This window comes from Urocampus carinirostris, chromosome 2 (genome assembly GCF_059441175.1).
Source record: "Urocampus carinirostris isolate Australia breed hairy pipefish chromosome 2, RoL_Ucar_1.0, whole genome shotgun sequence".
Classification (NCBI taxonomy): Eukaryota; Metazoa; Chordata; class Actinopteri; order Syngnathiformes; family Syngnathidae; genus Urocampus; species Urocampus carinirostris.
In genome coordinates this window covers 14,384,267-14,407,830 of record NC_142350.1, presented here as the reverse complement: position 1 = coordinate 14,407,830, position 23,564 = coordinate 14,384,267, and the positions used below count along the sequence as shown (strand labels likewise).

At 38.1% G+C, this 23,564-nt stretch overlaps 1 protein-coding gene across 3 annotated transcripts in view; it reads right to left on the bottom strand.

Annotated features, from left to right (window-relative positions):
- cdk6 (cyclin dependent kinase 6) overlaps nucleotides 1-23,564 on the bottom strand; it is a 60,848-nt gene that overhangs the window by 28,699 nt on the left and 8,585 nt on the right. For all 3 annotated transcript variants that reach the window (XM_088329014.1, XM_088329017.1, XM_088329015.1), the window contains exon 4: nucleotides 7,488-7,655. In XM_088329014.1, the coding sequence (XP_088185140.1) occupies nucleotides 7,488-7,655 (168 nt within the window). The remainder of the gene's footprint in view (nucleotides 1-7,487; nucleotides 7,656-23,564) is intronic.

Below are 23,564 nucleotides of genomic sequence, written 5' to 3'. Positions count from 1 at the left end.
GAGATAGAATTGGGGAGATTTTTTTTTGATCCTACAAAAGAAAAACTTATGACAAGAGCATCAGATCTTGCTCATAAATATAGCACCCCCCAGGAGATTTTGGACTCAAAGCAGAAAAACAACAAAATCCGATCAAAAGTGTCTGCTGGCCAACTTCTTGAATCCAATCTAAGGAATTATGACATCCACATGACCTGCTTGTGAGCGGAAACAAATTGTTTTATAAGCCCTCAACCTCTGCAAAAATTCAGCGAAAATTTCCAATTGTGTTTGGTGACAACAAACGTAACACCTAAAGAGGTAGTACGTGTTACAACAATTTTAGAAAAAAACTGAAAAATTACATTTCAAAAAAGAAAAAAAAATCCACGGTTTTGGACTAAAAGTCGCTCTGGAGTACAAGCATAATAGAGAAAGAAAGCAGGTATACAAGTTACTTTTGAATGACTTTCAAATCCTATTCTTCAATTCCTCTAGTACCGTTAAAAGAAAAAAATCCAATGCGAGTCATGTATTTTGCAGAGCCACAAATATGTCTACAACTTGCATATGCGATTTCTAATCTTGCGTGTGCATTTATCAAGACTTATGATTTTTAGAAGATTTTTAGAGTAAATTGCACATTTATTTGTTTTTGAGACAAATCTCTCCTCATAATGGTTGTTGTCCCATTCCGATTTATCACCTCAATTGTTTGCAGGGCCCATAATAAATGCCCATAACTGATACGCAATACTTGCACTAATAAGCATTTCATAGAGTCCTGTTTAGGTGAAGCATGCAACTGTTCTTTTGGGTGCGACACATAGGGGGGTGATGACGCTTCGTAGGACAATGCCGTACAAACCAATTCCAGCAGTTCTTAACAATTAGGAAAAATAAATGCAATGGAAAGCGAAGTCACCAGAGAGCAGTGGCCAAGTCATTGAGAATCATAATAACAATAAATTACTTGACCCAAAATTCAACACTTTTCAATCCTTCAAGACACAAACCTAAAATTCAAGCATTTCAAGGATTTCAAGCACCAGTATAAACTTTGACATTCTTGTTTATCTGTTTATAACATGTTGTAGGGAAAAACATATCCCAAATCACAGATGATAGACAAAAAAGGGATATTTAATCAACATTATTACATACATAACTAACTAGCTATTAGAAAAACGATAAACTCCATCAATGCCAGACTTTTGAAATGAAATGACAAAGCGAGGCCGCCAGAGAGCGGTGTCACCTCATTTTTAAGCAGACTTGAGAAACATGGCGACAATTTCAAGCATTTATAAGCACTTTACCCAAAATTCAAGCACTCTAATGCGTGAAAACACTGAAATTCAAGGATTTCAAGCACCCGTACGAATTCTGCATTTACAGATAGTATTGTGTTAATAATTTCATATATACAGACGCTACCGGTGTGTGGTGGCACTGTAAGAGGTCACCCAGCATCCACCCCGAAAAAGAAATCAGCTTCCTCTTTCTAGTTTGTGCGTAAACATTCTATACTGTATCTCCAGCACGCTAAGAACTTTGACATTTTTATTGTTTAACATCTTGTGCATCCATTCAATATGGTTGGCGTAAAGTGTGAAGAAGAGGCGAGCTCTTTCTTTGGAAACCAAAGTGGAATATTGAAGCTTGATGCTGTTGAGAAAATAGTTGGATCGTTTTATTTTCTGCCACTTTTTACCACAGTGGAGGAAGGCGCCTAACTCTTAAAACCCATCTACCAAAAGTACGTAAGTTAAACCTCACTTTATAGAGCATATTATTCAATCAAATGTTTATTTTTTCAGTACAAAACAATACAGGTTACTTACACAAGCCTTAAACATACTTATATAAACCTTAAACATACATTCCATACAAAATATAGCACTGAAGCAACTTACGAACAAATTCAACTAACGAACGATCGTCAGGAACCTATCTTGTTTGTAAGTGGAGCAGAGTCTGTAAGTTGCTCCAGAGTATAAGGTGCACGCCAGGCCAAACCAAGAAAAAAATAGTCCAGACGATACGATACTAAAAACTACCGTAATTTGTATGCAACACCAATAGGTGGCAATATGACTTCGGGGGACTTTTCCAAAAGCTTTTCTGCAATAAAAAATACAACCAAAGATTGTTCCACTGATCTGTGTGACCAGAACTGACGAATAAAAGACAAATATCATTTGGATAGGCTTGATTGGTTTTAGATTAGCAAATTTTTCTTTTAAAAAAAAAACCATTCCCTCTTTCCTTAATGGCATATTAGATGAACCCATCAGCTTTGCCCATCTGCCACTCAGTTCAATGAAGCCGTAGCCAGACGGAGCCATCAAAATGCCATTAACAAAACAACTTGCCCACGGGGACCATCAGGGGCCACCTAATCGAGGCCTCTCTACCAACCGAATGGGTGGTCTCCTTTGCTGACTCAAGTTTGCAGAAACCACAGCTTTTCTGATTAACCTCAGAGATTATGTTTTCTGTATGGAAATTTGAAAACAAGCTATAAACAATATTTCGATATTAGATTGTAAGGAGCTCAAACAAGATTGTGGTCTAAAAGACGGTAAATATTGTGATTGGACTGGATTTTGTTTGTATTCATACTCATTTAACCACTTGCGAGATTGTGCATTCACATCACTTAGGTTGCTAGCTTTGTTTAGCACTTTGCAAAACTTCAGATCGGAACTTTCTTTTTTTATTTTGATATATATGTTGGAGACCCCAGCTTTATACACTAATCCTAAATAATTTAGCACTGACTAGCAGGTTCATAGACCTTAACAACTAATACTAATGCTAGCATTGTGAACACACTAGCCGCCAACGCAAGTGTATTTGCATTTATGCCTAGTATTAAAACATGCAAAATTTTTATTACAAAATACATTTAAATTAAACCCTACTCAGGGTCCATAGCATGAATTTGGTCCACATTTACGCTGACATAGCTGTTGCCACATTAGCAAATAGCATCGCTTCGGTTAAAAGTTTTAGCATCACTTGGGATGTTAATGCACAATAATTTAGCAGATAATGCCGGTTTCTTTAATCCTAACTACTAATGCTAGCATTTTGAACACAGCTGCCACCCGCAAATGCATTAATGCTTTTGGTAAATCATGCATATTTTGATAAGTTTAAATCAAAACCCTGTCAAAAAGGTAGATAACCTTCCGTAATAAGTTAATATGTCGGATTAACACGAAACTGTTCAAATGTGTTGGGCATGGTTATTTCAACCTAAAATAGAGCACCGCATTGGTTTCATTTTGTAAGCGAGGCCGAACAAAGACCTGGGGACATTTTTAAAAACTTAAAGCAAATGATCACAGGAAACACGAGTGTCATTTTCAAAGTGCAAAATGAATCACAGAGAGAGAAGTGTCTTGTTCCCTTAAGCAACCGCGGTTCTCCACAACCCCTGCCAATAACGGTGGTATTCGGTGTCTAAATACGTAACCGCCGATATGTTGGGCAAGGGGGAAGATCCTCTTAAACAGTTCATTTTGTGTACCTGAAATCCAATAGTCTTGAGCAGTGCCTTACAAAAGTATTTTTCAGATCATGTTATTTGTGTCTCTTAGGTGTCTTTTTGAAAACGCCAAACAGGGCCTTTTATGGTAGTCTGTCAGAAAGGGCAATCTTATTTTTCCATACATTTCCATAAAGGGCAGATTTATGCAGAGTTAGACTAATAGTTATTTTATGCACAGATTGCCCCACCTCAGCTGTGTGTGCCTGCAGGAGATCCATTGGGATCACGGTCCACTTTGTTGTTGGTCTGATTGGTTTTCCTCTTGTTTGGGATGAAAGTTAAGAGGTCTTGGTAGGTTTGCTGTGGATTCATTCTCTCTTAATTTTGGTATCATTGCTCACACAGAGACGGGTCGGCGGATGGGTGTTTAGCACGCAGCCCCACGGTGTGGAGGTTCAGGGTTCAAGTCCAGCTACCGCAGCCTCCCCGTGTGGAATTTGCATGTTCTCCCCGTGCCTGCGTGGGTTTCCTCCGGGCACTCCGGTTTCCTCCCACATTCTCAAAAACATGCATGTCATGTTAATTGGCTGGTCCAAATTGTCCCAAGGTGTGAAAGAGCAAGTGAGTTGTCGGTCTCTGTGTGCCCTGGGACTGGCTGGCAACCAGTTCAGGCTGCCCCCTGCCCACTTCCCGAAGATGGCTGCGATGGGCTTCAGCACCCCCGCGACCCTACTGAGGATAGGCGGTGCAGATACTGGATGGATGCTCACACAGTACTCTGGGAGATTTGTAAAGGTTGCAAAATAGTCTTGTATCCCTTTCTTGCTTAAAACCTTTTCCCAACTCTATCCTTGATGTGTTCTTTGGTCTTCATAATACTGTCTGTTCTCCTGTGCCTCCTTTCACAGACTGAGCCCATCACAGAGAAGGTGCATTTAAACTGAGACTTAATGCCACACAGGTGCACTGTTTTAGTTAGTCATTAACGTCAACATTGGATCATTCAAAGACATCAGGGAACCTCTGGAGTCAGTTGGCTGAGCTGAGGGAACATAGGGCACCAGTTTTCATTTTTTTCTGTTTGAAATAATAATTTGGATCCACTTGATGATGTTATTTTCAGTTATTTACTTTTACGTTTGAAGCCTGAAATGTGGCATCACGACAAAAAGTTCTTAGGTGCATATACTTTTGTTAGGCACCGTATGCATTTTATGTTCATGTTTCGGTCCCACACAGATCTCAACTCACTCGGATCTATTATTGTAGCCTTTGCTGTATAATCAAGGAAGGAAATGAGTGTGTGTGTGTGTGTGTGCAAACCAGCTCAAAAGTTAAATGCCTTTGCAGCACAAATGATTTACAAGTTTCTATGTGGGTCACTCATACCTGGAGGTAAAGTCGCTTATAAGAAGGCAACTCCAGTAATCGTCCCCCCTTTCCAGTCATTGCGTAAAGGCCAGGAAAATCCCCCACATTAAACAGAAAATACTTTGATATACAGTAGTTTAAAGAAATCCTGACTGCAGTCAGAAAGTCATGTGAAGACCGAATACATGCATAGTCCTACTACTTTCCCTAAAATCTGAGGCTGTTAATTTAAAATGTTGATAAGTAAAGCATTGATGATTGAAAATATATAGTTTTCTGGTAAGGTGAAACAGCAAAAAAATTCAAATAAAAATACTCGGACGTCACTACCTAACGTAAAACTTGAAAATCTACTACTCTGACTCAACCAATCTTAACGACAACAAACGTAATTGAGTTGATTGTATTAAAATGTATCATTCTTCACATAACACTGTGAAGGTAATCGATTTTCTCCTGTTAGCATTTGAGGTTTGTACGGCATCATTGCTACACTTGTTTAAAAACAAGTATTTATAAAACAAAACCAGGTATTTCTTCCCTTTGTATATTTAATTTTCCAATTAATTCCCATTGAAATGTTTATGCTAACACACTGCTAACTCATATCAGCCCCTTAGGTCGGGACAGGAACGAAAGAAAGTTCTGATTGGATTCGTTATATCCTCAGTGTTTTTTAAATTGAAATATACATTACAGTGGAGGTATTTATTCTTGTTGTATGTATATATTACATATATAAAAATGTTCAGTTAACTCTCATTGAAATGTTATTAAAACGTGAATGCTAACGCAATGTTAACTAATAGGATTCCTCAAAACTGGACAAAAAGAAGAAAGTTTTGATTGAATTAGTTCTATAAAATAGGTTCACAAAAGCAGCAATCCTGAATGGTAAAATCCTTGTTAACGTTTGAAGAGCCCATTCATTTTCAGCATTAGTGGTAGGCTATTGACATTAAAAAGAAAGTTATTCTAATTTACATCTACATTAAAGTGGAGGCATTTTTCATTTTGTTGTGTATTTCATGTTTCAGTTAATTTTATTTAAATTTCATTTATAATGTTTTTAAATATTTCAAATGGTTGATGCTAACACAATGTTAACTGTTAGCATCACCTAAATTCAGGACTTCGAAACCTTTGACAAAGCATCATCAATTTAGAGCCATTTCAAATGAGGCGAAGCAGTATTGTTGTTTCCATTTTCGCCTTTATCACACACAATGTATTTTTTAATATGGACAAATAAAAAACTAAGTTTTTTTTGTACACGTGTATAATTGTTTGCTTAGCAGGGAAGTCCCAACCAAAACTGTTATATTTTGTTTCCGTCTTTCACGCTAATAGTTTTACGTTTTGAAAATAAAATAAATACAAATACGGATATTTGAGGTATGAAAGTATGAAGTGAAATAAAGAAGTCAACAAAACAAAAAATCAAAAGTAAAGTACATCTACCTGAAGAAAACTACTAAGTACTTTGTAACTTCACACCTTTGAAGTACTGATAAGAAAAAAAAAAGACAATTGAGAAAAAAAGTACTGAGAACATCTTTACCGTCTCATCTCTCCCTAATTCAATGACTTCCAAAGAGTCATTCAGTCTCCATTTTATCGAGTCATCAAAGCCCACCAGCACGGCATCAAAGTGCCGACAGCGGGAAAGGGAGGGGCCCCCTGCGTCTCCTCATCTCCTCCGTCCCTGTCCGCTAGAATTCTGAGAAGGGGGCCAACAGGGGCCCCTTGATCTCAATTTCCATTCAGAAACTTGATCATGTGACTCATTGGAGAAGAACTGCTATTTACATTGCTTTAAGTCTTCCGCGTGATAGGAGGGAATTACCCGAGTCTTAACTATGAAATTGTGAATTACCAAATTTATTCGTGTATAACGCTTTTTTTTCTCATATGCCTAAAAATCAACCCAAAGTTTGGGTGTGCGTTTTGCAAGAAGTTTTACGGTAGTATATTCGCGCATTGTGCAAATGATTGACCCGTGGACAAATATCGCTAACCACGCTCTCAATAGATTGAATGCGGCAGGAATCAAACCTGGGTCGCGGTGGTGAGAGGGCTGAATCCTAACCACTAGACCAGAGTTTCTCAACTGGTGGGCTGAGACCCAAAAATGGGTCCCGGACCTGTTTTCAGGAGGTGCACGCCTTTGCTTTGGCAAAATAATGCTAAAAAGGGAAAAACAGGGTTGATTACACTCTAACAGTAGATGGTGATAATGCACTGCTTGATCTATTCTCCCTGTTTAGTCAATCAGCACGTTTGAGAGGGATAACATTTCATCTTATTGTGATTTTATTGGTTTCTTTTTTATGCCCATAAAAATGGGTCCCAAGGAAGTTTGTGAAAAGGGGAAGGAAACGTGGAAAACAGTGACAACGATCGGGTCAAAAATAGAATTGCAAAATACGAAAAATTTACCTCAACCAAATCTTAACTCAAGCAGTCCCTAATAAATTGAGTTTAAGACCCCAGCTTAAGACGTTAATGGTAAATAATTTGGCAGCTTCATGGGCAACACCTACTAATGCTAATTCTAGCGTTGTAACAGATGCTAGTTGCTAATGCCAGTGTATTTGCACAACGTTGGTGAGCACCTCTGGAAGAAAAAAAAACTCACTACAGAGGTGAGTGCCATCTGGAAGCTGTAGATGCGAGCGAGACCGAAATCGGCGAGTTTTATCTGTCCTCCGCTGGTGACCAGGATGTTTTGAGGTTTAAGGTCACGGTGAACGACACGGTGCGAGTGCAGGAAGTCCAGCCCCTGGAGCAGCTGATACATCATGTCCTGGAAAAAAACAAAGACAAAATAATCATGAAGTCGTATATAAATGGGATTTTTCAATTGCAAATTGTTTTTTAAAGTGATACTGTTATTCAAATCTTAGCAAGAAATAGATATCACAGTACGATACCATTGCCCCGCCTCCTTACGTCCAGGTTAACGTGCTTCATGACCGAAACTTGTATGATAAAAGTAAGATGAAAGCAGATAGTCAAGTCAAGTCAAGTCAAGTCATTTTTATTTGTATAGCCCTTAATCACAATAAGTCTCTAAGGGCTTCACAGATTAGTGCACTATGTTACACAGACTATTTTTCAGCCGACAAGAAGAGTAGGTTATTATTCATATGCAATGGAGTAGAAGTTAGTTTTAAGTTTAGATTTAAACATTTCCACTGAGGTTGCAGATCGGATCTCAGGTGCCCGGATGGAGAACGCTCTCGAACCAGCAGAACACTTCTTTGCTCTTGGGATCACCAGAAGACCACCACCACCCCTTTTCAACGTGCGTGCTATATGGCTACTCTCGTAGTCTGGGGGAGAAGCATAATTTAGCGCTAAGTACTCATCCGGGCGTAACCAAGTTTCACACAGACCCATACAGTTAAGTTTATAATCACGAATAATGTTATCAACAAGTAAAGCTTTTGGAGCAAGCGATCTAATATTTAACAGACCAAATTTCAGCTTTGCTGAATCATTTGACTTAGCTGAACTCTTTGTAGTCTTTGTCGAAATCTTCAAAAGCTGCCGCTCTTTTGGCTTTTCGTGTGGGTTGTCCGGCGAGGGATGAATGGTGGAATTAGTTACATCCTCGCGTCCTTCCTCGCGTCCATCTTGCTGCTTAGACTTCGCACGCTTCACACATCTACCTGCACGGCAACCACGCTTCTGTATTCTGTCCTTACGGCGCCGTTGCCGTCGTTTATTAAGCGGAATAGCCGTCCGCAAGGATGCCGGGTCTCTTTGAAGTTCGCTCGGTATATCATAGGCGGTATAAAAAGTGCCCGAAAAGTCGAAATTTAGACGCCCACCCAACCGAATAAGTTCGTCCCTACTGTAAGTATTTTTGGCCACACATGTGTCCAAAAGTGAAAGCAAAAAAGACAAGAGAACGGCAATAAATAGAAGATTAGCTGGAGAGCAACGAGCCGCAAGCATGTATCCTTGCGCCGCCATAGATAGATAGGCGTGGTTAAAAGAAAACATGCATATATATATATATATATATTATATATATCTCCATTATTATCTGCACCGCTAATCCTCAGTGGGGTCGCGGGAGCGCTGGAGCCCATCCCAGCTATCTTCGGGCAGTGGGCAGGGGACACCCTGAACTGGTTGCCAGCCAATCGCAGGGCACACAGGGACAGACAATTCGCTCGCTCTATCGCACCTAGGGACAATTTGAACCGGCCAATTGACCTGATATACATGTTTTTGGAATGTGGGAGGAAACCGGAGTGCCCGGAGGAAACCCACGCAAGCACGGGGAGAACATGCAAACTCCACACAGGAGGTTTGATCTCACGACCTCAGAACTGTGCCGCTCATGCGCCAACCACTGTGCCGCCGTGCTGCCCATTTTTTATATATATATATATATATATACATATATATATATATATATATATATAGGCTCTTTGAACTAATTTGGACATTTTTTACACATACTTAAGAGAAAATATTTATTTTTAAAGAAAACTTCAAACTATGCAGCCTGTCTTTGAAAACCAAATCATGAATACTGTTTTGTTTACATTCTGAAAATAAAGATTTACTCTAGAAGTACGGCAGAGATACTTCTACAGTAATACTATAAAACCATAATACTACTTCATAAATATTACAACAAAAGTACCTCAAAAATAACACTACTGTAACATTATCACACAAAAAACCTACAGAAATACTACAAAAAAATTAAATTTGGAAAGAAAACAAAATTACCACAGAAATGCTGCCAAAATGTTATTATGGAAATATAAAAAAAGAGAACTACTACAAAATACTACTACATTAATATGATAATACAAAAATACTACAACAGATATATTTCAAAAGAAATACTACAAAATAATACTACAGTATTACTACAAACATTTTATTATGGAAATATTACAAAGTACAACAGAAATGCTAAAAATAATACGATGGAAATACTACAAAAAGACTGTTGAAATTCTACGAAAAATACCAATGGAGTAATACGAGAAAACAAAAATAAGACTATAGAAATACTACAACAGTAATGCTACAAATACTAGTCAAGTAAGTAGTTTTCTGCAGTCTAATACTGCAGGATACTACTTAATTCTATCATGGAAATGCTACAAAAACTACAAAAATAATACAAGGAAAATACTTTAAAAAAATACAGTAATACTAGAAAAAACTACAGAAATAGTACAAAAACCTGACTTCAGAAATACTACAAAGCTAAAGATGAAATGGAGTCCTTAAAACAGTGACCCAATACATGAATTTGCTTTCATTGTGAGCGTTTCAAAAACAATGTGATGAACGAATCCATTTAAAAACAAATGGAAAGAAATATAACATGTAGATGTCTGAATGCATATTTATTCACTGAGGGGAAAAAAATGGTATTGGTCTTCAGGATTGGCCCCGTGAACTCTTTTTGTTGTCCACTGTGGCAGATGTTTAATAACGGACGTGCACAAATGAATGAAGGGGTTGGGGGGGTTTGGGGGTTGTCATGCTAACGCTAGCGCAACGCTGCATTTCATAGCAGCTGCTGAAATTAATTGGCAAGGCCTCTCGTTTTATGACCACAGGTTGACCTGAAAACGGCCTTTGGCATCAATAATGCTAAAGTAAACTAGCGCCAACTATGTCGGACCAGCTCCGGCTTGTTCAGCTGCGAGACTTCGCGCTAGTAAACAAGTACCCAAGTGTCGATTGAAAAGACGCTAGGGCAGAAAAGGGCAGCGTTTCGGTTTCCGCTTTTGTCTTCTAATAAAAGACCTTCCATTTTTTGCGTAGCCCATAATTGATACACAATTCTTGCACCCGTTCTCCTTGGCGCGACTTGTGGGAGGCTATAATGCTTCATAGGACAATGCGATACAAATTAATGCCAGCTGCTGTCAATAACGAGGGAAGAAGAAATGCAAAAGCAAAGCCACAAGAGAGCAGTGTTAACGTCATTGTAAAAGGTACGGTGTGTAATATTTGACCGCTAAATGGCACGGTATTGTATAATGCTAACAAAAACAAGTGCCATATGAGCACAGCGTAGTAGAAAGATGCCACGCATGGCAACGACCGCTAGGTATAAATACCAATATGTAAAAGAAATACTAATTTGTCAATCTATGAATATTTATAAAAAAATGATTGGTGTGATAGTTCATGTATTTATGCCTGTTATTCAAATTAATGTTCTTTTTTTTAATGAACGAAGGTTTTTTGCCATTCTGATACGCGATTTTTAATCTCACGTGTGCATTTATCAAGACATGCGTTTTTTTAGATCTTGGGTAAATTGCAAATATTTGTTTCTGAGACTGAACTCCCTCCAAAAGGGTTTTGGGTAAAAATGAAATGGAGCTTAGATTTTCAGTTGCAGGAAGTTATTTGTAATCTTGCATGTACATTTATCGAGACATGGCTTTTGGATCTTGTGTAATTCGCAAATACAGTCGTATGCAAAAGTTTGGGCGCCCCTGATCATTTTCAAGATTTTCCATTAAAAATCATTGCTTGTTCATATCAGCAATTTCAGGTAAATATATCAAACAGCAGACAAACACAGTGATATCTGAGAAGTGAAATGAAGTTCAGAGGAGTTACAGAAAGTTTGCAATAATTGCTTAAACAAAAGTAGGCAGGTGCATACATTTGGGCACCCCAACAGAAAAATTCCATCAATGTTTCGTATATCTTCCTTTTGCAGAAAAAATAGCCTCTAAACACATCCTATAGCTTCCAACAAGGGTCTGGATTCTGGTTGAAGGTATTTTTGACCATTCTTCTTTACAAAAGATCTCCACTTCAGTCAGGTTTGCTGATTTCCGAGCATGGACAGCCCGCTTTAAATCACGCCACAGATTCTCAATAATATTCAAGTCTGGGGACTGAGATGGCCATTCCAGAACATTGTACTTGTTCCTCTGCATGAAAACCAAAGTTGAATTTGAGCAGTGTTTGGGGTCGTTGTTGAAGTATCCTGCCCTGGCGCAACTTCGGCTTTGTCCCTGATTCTAGAACATTGTTCGCAAGAATCTGCTGATACTGACTGGAATCCATGCGACCTTCAACTTTTACAAGCTTGCCTGTACCTGCACTGGCCACACAGCCCCTCAGCTTGATGGAACCACCACCAAATTTCACTGTGGGTAGCAAGTGTTTGTCTTGGAATGCTGTTTTCTTCCGCCATGCATACCGCCATTTGTTACCTCCAAATAACTCAATTTTAGTTTCATCAGTCCACAGCACCTTATTCCAAAATGAAGCTGGCTTGTCCAAATGTGCTTTAGCCTACCTCAAGCGACTCTGTTTGTGGCATGTGCGCAGAAAAGGCTTCTGCCGCATTACTCTCCCATACAGCATCTCCCTGTGCAAAGTGCGCTGAATAGTTAAACGATGCGCACTGACACCATCTGCAGCAAGATCTTGTTGTAGCTTTGGGAAGTCTGGACTTGAAAAGCTCTATATAAATGCAGATCATTTCATCTCATGTCTATGAAGCTGGTCTGTAGGTTGAGTTTGACTGTTCTCACCATGCTTCGCCTCTGCTTATCTTAGATTTTTCTTGGCCTGCCACTCCGGGCCTTAACTAGAACTGTGCTTGTGTACTTCCATTTCCATGTTCCTCATAGTGGAAATTGACAGCTTAAATACCTGAGCTAGCTTTTTGTATCCTTCCCCTAAACCATGATGTTGAACAATCTTTGTTTTCAGGTCATTTGACAGTTGTTCGGAGGCTCCCATGTTGCCATTCTTCAGAGAAGATGCAAAGAGGAGAACAACTTGCAACTGGCCGCCTTAAATACCCTTTCTAATGATTGGCTTCACGTTTGTATGTAGGTTAGGGGCCAATGAGCTTACCAAACGAGTTTTGTGTTCCAATAATTAGTACTAAAGTTTTTCAAATCAATAAAACAACAAGGGTGTCCAAGTGTATGCACCTGTCTACTTTTGTTCAACTAATAATTTCACACTTTCTGTAAATCCAATGAACTTAATTTCACTTCTCAGATATCACTGTTTGTCTGCTATATGATATATTTAACTGAAATGGCTGATTATAACAACCAATGACTTCTAATAGAAAATCTTGAAAATGATCAGGGGTGCCCGAACTTTTGCATACAACTGTATATGTGTGGATTTGAATGAATGTGTAAATAATTTCTCTCCCCATATAGGTGTTGGGTAGAATGACAGTATTTTGTATTTTACATTACCAGTTGCAGGAAGTTCTCCCGATTACAATTTACCACTGAGAAACGCTACCTTCATTTTTTGCATTTCTCTTGATAAATGTCCATATGTATATGTAATATATGTGTAACGTACTCATTTTAACTAATACACATTTCATAGTGCCGTATTTAGGTGTAGCATGCACCTGTCCTCTTGGGGGTGACCCGCTCCATTGGACAATGCCATACAAACTAATACCAGCTGCAGTTAATCACAAGGGAATAACAAATGCAATGGCAGAGCCACCAGAGAGCAGTGTCTGCATCATTATAAGCAGACTTGTTGAGAAACATGGCAACAATTTCAAGCATCTACAAACACTTCACAAAAAGTCAAGCACATTCAAGCATTTTCAGGGATTTCAAGCACCCTTACCGACGCTGTTTTTTCCTCATGTATCCTAGAAGTATCTGATTCGAGAAACACAAGTAAAAATAGGATACACATTTTGTGAAGTACATTCAGTGGTCAACTGCAAAGTCTGTAATAAAAATATTTAAGAAAGACAAAAAACATTTTTTTTCTGCCTGTCCTGTCTCCTCTGCCATAATTCTGAACCCATGGCAGCCTGTGACTCTAAAACCTTTGCCGAACCCTGCTTTCCATGCACTTTCTCCTGTAAATACACTCACATAAAAAATCTCCCTCATCCAAGACCTCACAAGTGACATTGAGCCGAGACCACAGCTCTATTCACTAGCTGACCAGCTGGTGAGTGAGTCAAAGAGGCCTGCACACTCAAGCAGAAAACACGGTGGCTCAGGGGGGATAAAACGACCAGCCTTGTCCTGCAGACCCCAGGGTACGTTTGTGCTCCCCCGCTACCCCTTATTCACATGAACACTGGGGCTGCAACAGATGACCATTTTAACTCATTCAAGTGCCATAAACACGTTTTCAGAAGCATTGTCCCCAGTACCAATAAATAAAAACAAGTTTTGTTTTATTTTAAATAAACTATTATGAAAGGTTTGGCGCAGCTCATTGGTATGTATTAGGGATCGACCAATACACGTTTTTAGGTCCGATATTCATATTAAGAGGAGGTCGATAACAGATGATTGAAGCCATTCATTTGGAGTAAAAGATAAAAAAAATGGCGTAAGAAATTAATAATAATGAAAAAAGAAACCAAAAATATTAGTTATAAATTCAATTAAAACTTCAATCGCTCTCTGAAACCCTTTGAATAAATTAGAATTTCAACACAACTAACGTGACTGATCTTTTACTTAAACCAAAAACAGTGCAGTAAATAAAATTACGCTTAGGAGCAACTTGTATAAATGTACATAAAAACTTGAATAGCTCCTTGTTTTTTTATTTTTTTACAATAAATAAAATTGGCAGTACAACCAACATAACTTAAATTATCCTAAAAGAAAAAGTGCATTGAAATTTCAAAAGAGCTTGCGAATGTGGGAGCAATGGGGTAATAGGAGCAAAAGAGACTATGACTTAGTAATCATCCCATGGGGAAAAAATGCTGATACCGATAGTTGCCAAGTACAGATATCAGTAAAGATAATCGATCGACTTCTAGTAAGTATCAAGCCTCTGGAAATTATTTCAGTTTGATGAATCGCCATTACCTGGCAGGAGCTGCTTTGATCAGATCTTTGTCCACGTTTTGAGAGAGCCCCACTTTCGAGTGTTGCTTCTTGTGTCCAGTGATTGAAGTGTGTGGGCGTATAGCGAATATAGGCGCAGTGTGGTCAGAATAGTTAAAATATGATGGTCTCATTTCTATCACTGACACGAAAGAGATAAAAGTTTAAGTTTACACACGACGTTCGCCACCTCATCCGCCGGGCATGTTTGTCAGTCTACGTTGTAGGTAAAAGCACTTTTCATTTTAGTTTTGTTAAATTGGCGCAAGCCCAGTTTCGTTAGGCGAACTTGAACGCTAGTGACGCGTTCAGGGACATTTGATTGATTATTTTCTCTTTTATTTTACAGGAAATTGGTGTTCAAAATCCAATATATGATCACTGTAATCTCATGTAGTGGGAATGATTTACTTAGTCTAGTACATCTGCATACTTTTAAGAAGTTTTTCAGCCTTACTTCAAACAAGTTTGTTGGAAATTTAGAAAATGAATTCTTTTCAAATGCTATTGGGTTCTTCATGTCCTTTTAAAGTAAACTAAAACAGAGCATATCTCGTCTGACACAGGAAAGAAGAGTTTTATTTTTGCTAAATGAACTATACTGCGTGAGCACTTTTTTGTAGGACTACAAGCAACTACCTAACCTCCAATTCCTTTCCAATGTTACATAGTTCATGTTGAACACAATTTAGTAATTGTATTTCTAATGTTTTCTTTTGTCTGTTATTAGCACATTTGGTATTGAGGTAACCTGAAAGTAATCTAGTTACATACATATTATAGTATTTGGACTATTTTATTGATTACATTTTTCAACAGGTAACTATTAACCGTATAGGATTACATTTGTAAAGTAACCCTCCCAACTATGGTTAATGCACACATGTGTGTGTTATGAGTGGAGAAGGAATGGGGGTCCTGACCAAGGGCTGGCCGGATGCATAAACAGACCTTCTTTTCTACATCTCCCTCCAGCCATGACCTAGTGAGGAGGGCAGCAGACAGACAGGGTCATAGAACAGAGGGAGGCGGTTGGTTATTTTATGTGTGAGTGACCCTCAACTCATGCCAATGTGTGTGCGCTGACACAATAGTTCCCCCCCATGTCAGTTCCTCTCCGCTTTAAATAACCATTTCACCGTGCTTCCTTTCTGCAGGATTTGCTAGTAAACACTAATTACCTCACAAGTGTGACTCTTGGACAAACGCACAAACAATGATGCCCCCCCCCGTTTTGGCCCCGGCACCTTCCTGCCTGATCTGTATGGAGGACCAATCCTGCCATTTGTAAAAATAAATACCTATAAATAAACGTCATATATTTGAACACTAATCAATCATGTAATACCAATAAACAGTATATGGACATGAATGTTATTATTTCATTTATTTATGCACTTGGCCATTTATCTATTTCAGCATTTATTTCATTATTTCTCATTTATTTATTTCGATATTTGAATTGTCAATTATTCTGAAATGTATTTTGTCATTCATTTTTTCAGGTATTTTGTAATTTATTTATTTCCGTGTGCATTTTGTTATGTACGTTGTCGAGTATTCTTTCATATATTTTTACAATTATTTTGTGATTTATTTGTTTTGGTATTCATTTTGTTGTTGTGAATATGTCTTTTATTTTTTGTTTATTTTGTCATTTACTTATTATGGTATTCATTTTGTGGTGCATTAGTCTGCCCGCTTTGAGACTGGGAGGTCGCTGGTTCGCGCCTCGGCCGAGTCATACCTAATTGGTAAAATGGCGGCGCCCTCTGTTGGCTGCGGCTGCATCGGCTCGCTACAACGGGTCAGGTGCATCGACATTTCGTTCTGTGTACATTGTTACAAAGAATGACAATACAAAGGAAATTTTTATTATTTTGTCATGTATGTTGTCAAGTATTTTTTCATGTATTTTGTACTTTTCAATTTATTCAGTCATTTATTTAGGTATTGATTTTGTCGCGTATTTTGCCCCATTTACAGTGTTCATTTTACCTCTGAAAAGTGATGAGTCCCGGGGACTCGCATGCTTAAAAATCTATGGGTCCCAACAGAGATCTATGGGTCCCCAAAATTGAGTGTTATCGAGGTTGAAATTGTAAATCGGTGACAAATATATAATAAAAATCTATACTTTCATTCAGTGTTAATCATCAAATTATTAATTCATTTTCTGCATCAAATTATTTTTGGTAATATACCGATTAAAGGGGACCACAAACCTGTCTTTTTTTCATTTTCTCCTTTTATACTTCCTTTTTTTCTTAACTTCTTTATACAACATAATAATTCGTAATATAATGCATCAAAGGAAGTGAGCCGTTTGAGAGCCAGCTCCCTTGAATGAGTTGAGCCGAAAAAGCCGGTTCTCTAAAAAGAGACGGACTTTTCACCACACAACTTGAGATCGGCATGCAGACGAAAACTCGAACCGCGAGACCAAAACAACATCTGCCGGATCTGCCTGACGAAAAATTTGGAGTGCGGTAAATCTTTGTTTAAAAAAAAAAATGTAATCGGGTAATAATGACAATTTTGTGTCAAAAAAAATGCGTCCCGGGGACGCACGTTGATTTGAGACTATGCGTCCCCAGCAAAAATGATGCGTCCAGGACGCAGGGACGCGGACAAACGAGATCGCTGCATTTATTGTTCTGTAGTTGCTGTGTATTTTGTTGTTCATGCAGTCATTTAATCTAATATTTATTTTGTTGTGTATTTTGTCATATATTTTGTCATTTACGAATTTCTGCATTTATTTTGTAGTGTATTTTGTCGAGTATTTTTTCATGCATTATTTCACGTAGTTTGACATTTCTTTATTTCGGTATTTATTTTGTGGTGCACTTTGTCATGTATGTTGTTGAGTATGTTGTCTAGTGTTTTTAAATTTCATTTGGCATTTATTTATTTTTTCATTTCGGTATCGATTTTGTCGCACATTTTGCTGCATATTTTGTTCTTTATTTGATGTGTATTTTGTCGTTCATTCAGTCATTTATTGCAATATTTATTTTGTTGTGTATCTTGTCGTATATTTCATTTACTAATTTCTGCATATATATTTTGAAGTGCATTATATCGACTATATTTTAATGCATTATTTCATGTATTTTGTCATTTATTTATTTCGTTTTTTTTCATTTTGTCATGTATTTTGCATAAATAAATATACAAATTACATTTACTTAATTTGTTTATGTATTCTGTGATATATTTATTTATTAATTTGTTTATGGAGTTTATATTTCTAGGTATGTATTTATTTATTTCTACACTTATTTTTACTGTTTTATCGATTTGTCAATTTCTACAGGGGCTGAGTAATGGAAGGTTGACAACATTTTGAATCATTGCAAAATAAAGTTACTTAAATGTAAGAACTCCCCAAAGTTTTGAAGGCCCAAAAAGGGTAACAAGATCAACAAAACGAAAAATAAAAGAAGCAAGCTCTCCGCCACAACATGGCTTTCTGGGCCTGCTTTCTTTTCTAATGCAAATGGGCCAAAGGCAGCCATATTGTTTATTGTAGCCAGGCACAATATGGGACATCTGCCGGTTAGCATTAGCGTAATTTCTTCACCATGCTTCATTAACCCCGCTCTTTATAGGCCGGGGGGAATAGGGCTACGGGCTTCGCGGCTAGCTTGATGTGCTTCCAACTCATTTCATTCTTGGGGGAGGGCCACTTTCTTCAATGGGCATGCGGTGGGTCTGCCAGCCCAGTGGGTGGTGGACAGGGTGGCAAAGGGTGGGGTGCCTGGTTTCAATGTCTAAGCGTTCATGAGATTAAGGATATTTACTATTTCAGTTTAAAAGGTACTTCCAAATCCTAAAACATGCTAAACGTGAGGAAATAGTACAAGAGTTTTGCAAAAATATGTAAACAGTGCCATGGAAAAAGTATTGCACACTTTCTGAATTCTGTGTTTTTTTTTTTGCATCACTCGATCACTCACAAAGGTTTCAGATCATCAAACCAATTTTAATATTACACAGAGACAACGAATAAATCTCAATCACTTTTTTAATCAGCCCGGAAAAAGTCACAAAGCCATTTCCAAGGCTGTAGGGCTTTTGGGAACCACCGTCAGAGCCATTATCCACAAATGGAAAAACTGGGAACAGTGGCAAACCTTCCCAGGAGTGTCAAGTCAAGTCACATTTATTTGCATAGCCCTTAAGCACAAAAATGTCTCAAAGTACTGCACAGGATTACATTTACACCATCGCCTGACTTTAAACCAACATGCGGGCAAGGAAAAACTCAAAACTTCAGCTTGAGGAAAAAAGAAACTTAGAGAAGGGGCCTCACAAGTGGTCAACCAAATAAAATTAATCCAAGAATGTGACGACAGCTCGTCAAGGGGGTTACAAAAGAACATCGAAAAGAATCCAAGGTACTGCAGGTCTCGCTGGCCTCAGTTAACGTAGGTTTTCAAGACTCTCCAGGAAAGACACTGTAGAAAAATGACGTCCATGGTACAGTTCCCAGGCAACAACCAATGCCGTCAAAGAAGAACACAATGAGTAGTCTTACATCTGCCAAAAAGCATCTCGATTATCCTCAAAACTTTTGGAGAAACATTATGTGGACTGATGAGTCAAAAATTGAACTTTTTGAAAGGTGTGCAGCCCGTTACATCTGGTGTAAAAAGGCACAACATTTGACAAAAGCAACATGATGCCAACAGTAAAGCATGGTGGGTCAATGTGGTGGTCTGTGGCAGATCCTCCACAAAGTAAAAAAATATGTTCAAAAATCTGCGAGAAAGAAGCCGGGCCCAACTCAGTGATTGACATTTTATGCCCGAACCTGGCCCAAAATACAGGCGTGGGCCCAATATCTTACCTCCACTCTGCAGTGTGAACCTAGCCTCATATACACACCCACACTTCACCCTTTAGCAGCCTCATTGTGTCCTCAGCTATATCCGCAGCCTTACATCACACACACAGGGCCGCACTGCACAATAGGGCACACCGCACAATTTGAAGAAAAATCTGAGACTTTTTTATGCACTTTATGGTCATGATAATAGGGTATATGTATAAAATATTTTTGCAAAAGACTATTTTTGAAGTTGGGCCTTGTAGCTCGGAAGATACGGTAAATATCAAAAAATGACAGCACTTTCACGCTTTCTCAAGCTTAATCCTTATAAATAATAAATAAAGGCCCCGAGTCAGATCCACCCGTTTCGTCTATGCTTACAAAATTAATCATCGATATTCTGTTCGACACAAAACGTTCACATGTAAACTTGGCTCCGAGCTACAAAAAAAACTACAGATATTCTTACTTCCGCAAGGTCTCCATTTCAATGCTGACACTTAAACTCTTAGGCCTGAAAATGGAAGCGATAACTCCTCGGCATTGTACACGTTAAATCACGGGACTTTAGGGTGAAACACGATTAAGGGTTCTGAAAAAAAGAAAGGTTTGTGGGAAAGATTAAAAAAAAAGCACTCACAGAGGAAGGGTTAAGGACGCGTCCAGTTCCAAGCTTTAGGCAAATTGTAAGTGAACACACAGATGATTTTATCCAAAGTAACCGATGTAGGGATTTCTTTTGACTCATGATGGCGCTTTAAATGGTACAATAGTTCTGGTGTAAAGCAAAAAAAAAAAAAATCTCGATTTGATTGCCTAATTTGACACATTTCCTGAGCATGAGTCTGAATCAATCCAAGTAAGAGGAAGCCTTTAATTTTGAGCACTTTAATATACACCCTGGTATTTCTACTGTTGTCCAAAAAAAGCTCCGACTTGGCTGTGGTCAAGCTAGCCACAGAGGATTAGCAAATATCTCAATTTTTATCAAAAATAGAAACTCAAATAATAGCTCAGAGACAAACTTGATTTCAAAGAACTTCAGAAGTTTGAAACAGATTGTCCCATTAACTCATTCAATGCAATAAATTATAAATACATAATCAGAAGAAGAGAGCCAAAATAAAAAAAAAAGAAAACACATTATAAAGGGTTTGAGGATGATTTCAGTATGGAAAAAAAAAAATCACCATAACATGGCAGGAGTGGCTTTGAACAGACCTTTGTCCACACAACGAGGAAGTCTCATTTCCTAGTGTCTCCTGTATTCAGCAAGTGTGTGGAAAGCCCCACAAGGCGAGTAGATAGTGAAGCAGTATGTAAGAGAAGCGAATATATGGTAAGTACAAGCAGACCTTTTTTTCTTTCTAAAAAGGATGACGAAGTCCCCTTGTCATCGTCGGGGCAGATGACGTTTCGTGCACACCTGGAGGAACGCAATCTGCATGGTGACCAAAACTTCAACGGAATCATCGGGCGCTGTAACGTTCTTGCAACCTTCATGTAAAATTTAGGTGTTCTTTCAAAAATGTTATTTTGCAAGCAAAGTGCCCTTGTGTTTATAGAAAGTATTGATTAGCTAATGGAGGTATCACATAGGCGAGGAAAAAAAAAGGCACCAAAGTGAAAGTTCTGATTGAAATGCATCCTTTCAAAAATGACAAAAGGCTGTTTTTGCAGAAGGTTTACTTTGCAATGTTCAACTGTTAATTACTAAACATACTTTCATCTTCAAGCCTTCTATTGATAAGTCCTCTGCCTATATAGCTACAGGACTAAACATTCTTTAGGCAGTCAAAAATGAGTCAAATGGCAAAAATAGGCTGGCATTTAAACATCTGGCATTGAATGAGTTAATACAACAAAACAGCGGCTAGCATTAGCGACTAGCCTCTCCGGCTTTAGCAACTTCCGTTGCTAGCACCCAGCAGTATTTGCTGTGCAGATCCTCTTTCTAACAAACCAATTTAACTCAACCTGTACTGATTTGTTGGCAAAATTGCTCCTGTGGTTAATTGACGCTACTAACAGGAGCATAGACGTCCACAGTGTTCAGTGAGTTGTGGGCAAATCCTTCCAGACATTTAAATTTCGGCTTTAAAAAGTCCAAAATTGCATTAAAAGCTCAGTAACAAAAGGTTTTGGCTGTGGTCAAGCTAGCCACCGAAGATTAGCAAATATCTCCCTTTTATCCGAAATAGAAACAAAAATAAGCTTAGAGACAAACTTGTCTTCAAGGAACTTATGAAGTATGTTGGACTAAAGTGACTCTTAATAATCAAACAGATTGTCCTGCTAATGCTGCTAGTAACAACTATCCGTATGGGGACTTTCAAATCCAATTTTCCAATTTCTCCTGTACCAGAAAAAGAAAAAATCTGCTCTGAATCATGTATTTTGCAGAGCCACGAATATATCTGCGGTTTACATTTGTGCTTTTTAATCTTTTGTGTGCGTTTATCAAGACAAATGATTTTTAGATCTTAAGTAAATCGTGAATATATTTGTTTTTTTTGGACAAATCTCTCCTTATATAGGATTAGGGTAAAAATAGGTAGCTTAAATTTTTAGTTACAGGAAGTTCTTCCGATTTTATCACAGGGAAACGCTGCTTTAAATTTTTGGATGGGCCCCCTAATAAACGTCCATATTTTATATGTAATCCTTGCAGTAATACACATTTCATAGTGCCCAGTTTAGGTGTTGCAAGCACCTGCCTCTTGGGAGCGATCCGTAGGGGACGATGAGGCTTCATAGGATAATGCCATACAAACTAATGCCAGCTGCCGTTGATCACGAGGGAAAAAGAAATGCAATTGAAAAGCGAAGTCACCAGAAAGCAGTGTCCAAATCCTTTTTAAGAAGATTCTTCGGGAAACATGGCAACAATTTCAAGAAATTACAAGCACTTCATCCAAATTTCAAGCACTTTGCAATCCTTCTAAACACAATTCTAAAATGCAAGCATTTTTAAAGATTTCAAGCACCAGTATGAACACCGACATTAGCGCTAAAAACGGATGCTAGGAAAACACTAAGTATCTTACGACACAAATCACGTAGCACTTGTAGCTAGCCACTAGCAACAAGCCGCTAACAAGAGAGACAATATTGACAGTGTTCAGCGAGCTGAGAGTTGTGTTCAAATGCAGTCTGACATTTCAAACTTGGACTTTGAAAGTCCAATATTGCAATAAATGCTACTAGTTACAAGCAAAGTAGACTTGCTATCAAGCTATAAAACCGGAAGTCATAGATGCAACGCTTCAGTTCTCTTAAAATAACACAAACCCGCCTTTCTTGTTTATCTATTTATAACATTTAACAAAGAAAAACATTTCCAAAAATGACTGACAATATAAAAAGAGGATATTTGGTAAACATTATTATGTACCTAATTACTAGTTAGCTATAAGAAACACCATTAACTCATTCAATGCCAGATAGTACAAATGACAAAAGCAGGAGCCAGCCATATCTACTCATATTTGAAGGCCTAAATCATTTTGTTCTGTACCTATATAGGCATAGGACATAGCAAAAGAAAGATTGAACCCCCATCTTTCGTTAGGTGAAAAAAATATATTTCTAGGTTTTACCATTGTTTAGTTAACAACAGTTGAACATATTTTGAAAATACTTATTTCTAATAAAATTTCAGAGAAATACAGCTTTAGGTGAAGGGATGTATTTCAAGTAGAACTTTCAAATTGGGGCTTTATTTTTTTTTGCATTTGAGAAAACCTCCAATATCTAGCTAATGCTTTCCATAAACACAAGGGCACTTGGCATGCAAAAAAAACGTTTACTACTAGAACACAAAATTTATGCACGAATGATGCAAGTACTTTTAAGCGCCCAATATTTCCGGTGACATGATCATACATTTTTGGTCACAAAGGCAATTACGTTCCTGCAGACGTACATGAAACTGCACTGACGAGTCCCCTTGTCCTCTTTTTAGAAAGAGAAATGGTCTGCATTTATGTGGCGCTTTTTAAGTCACTGAAGACCT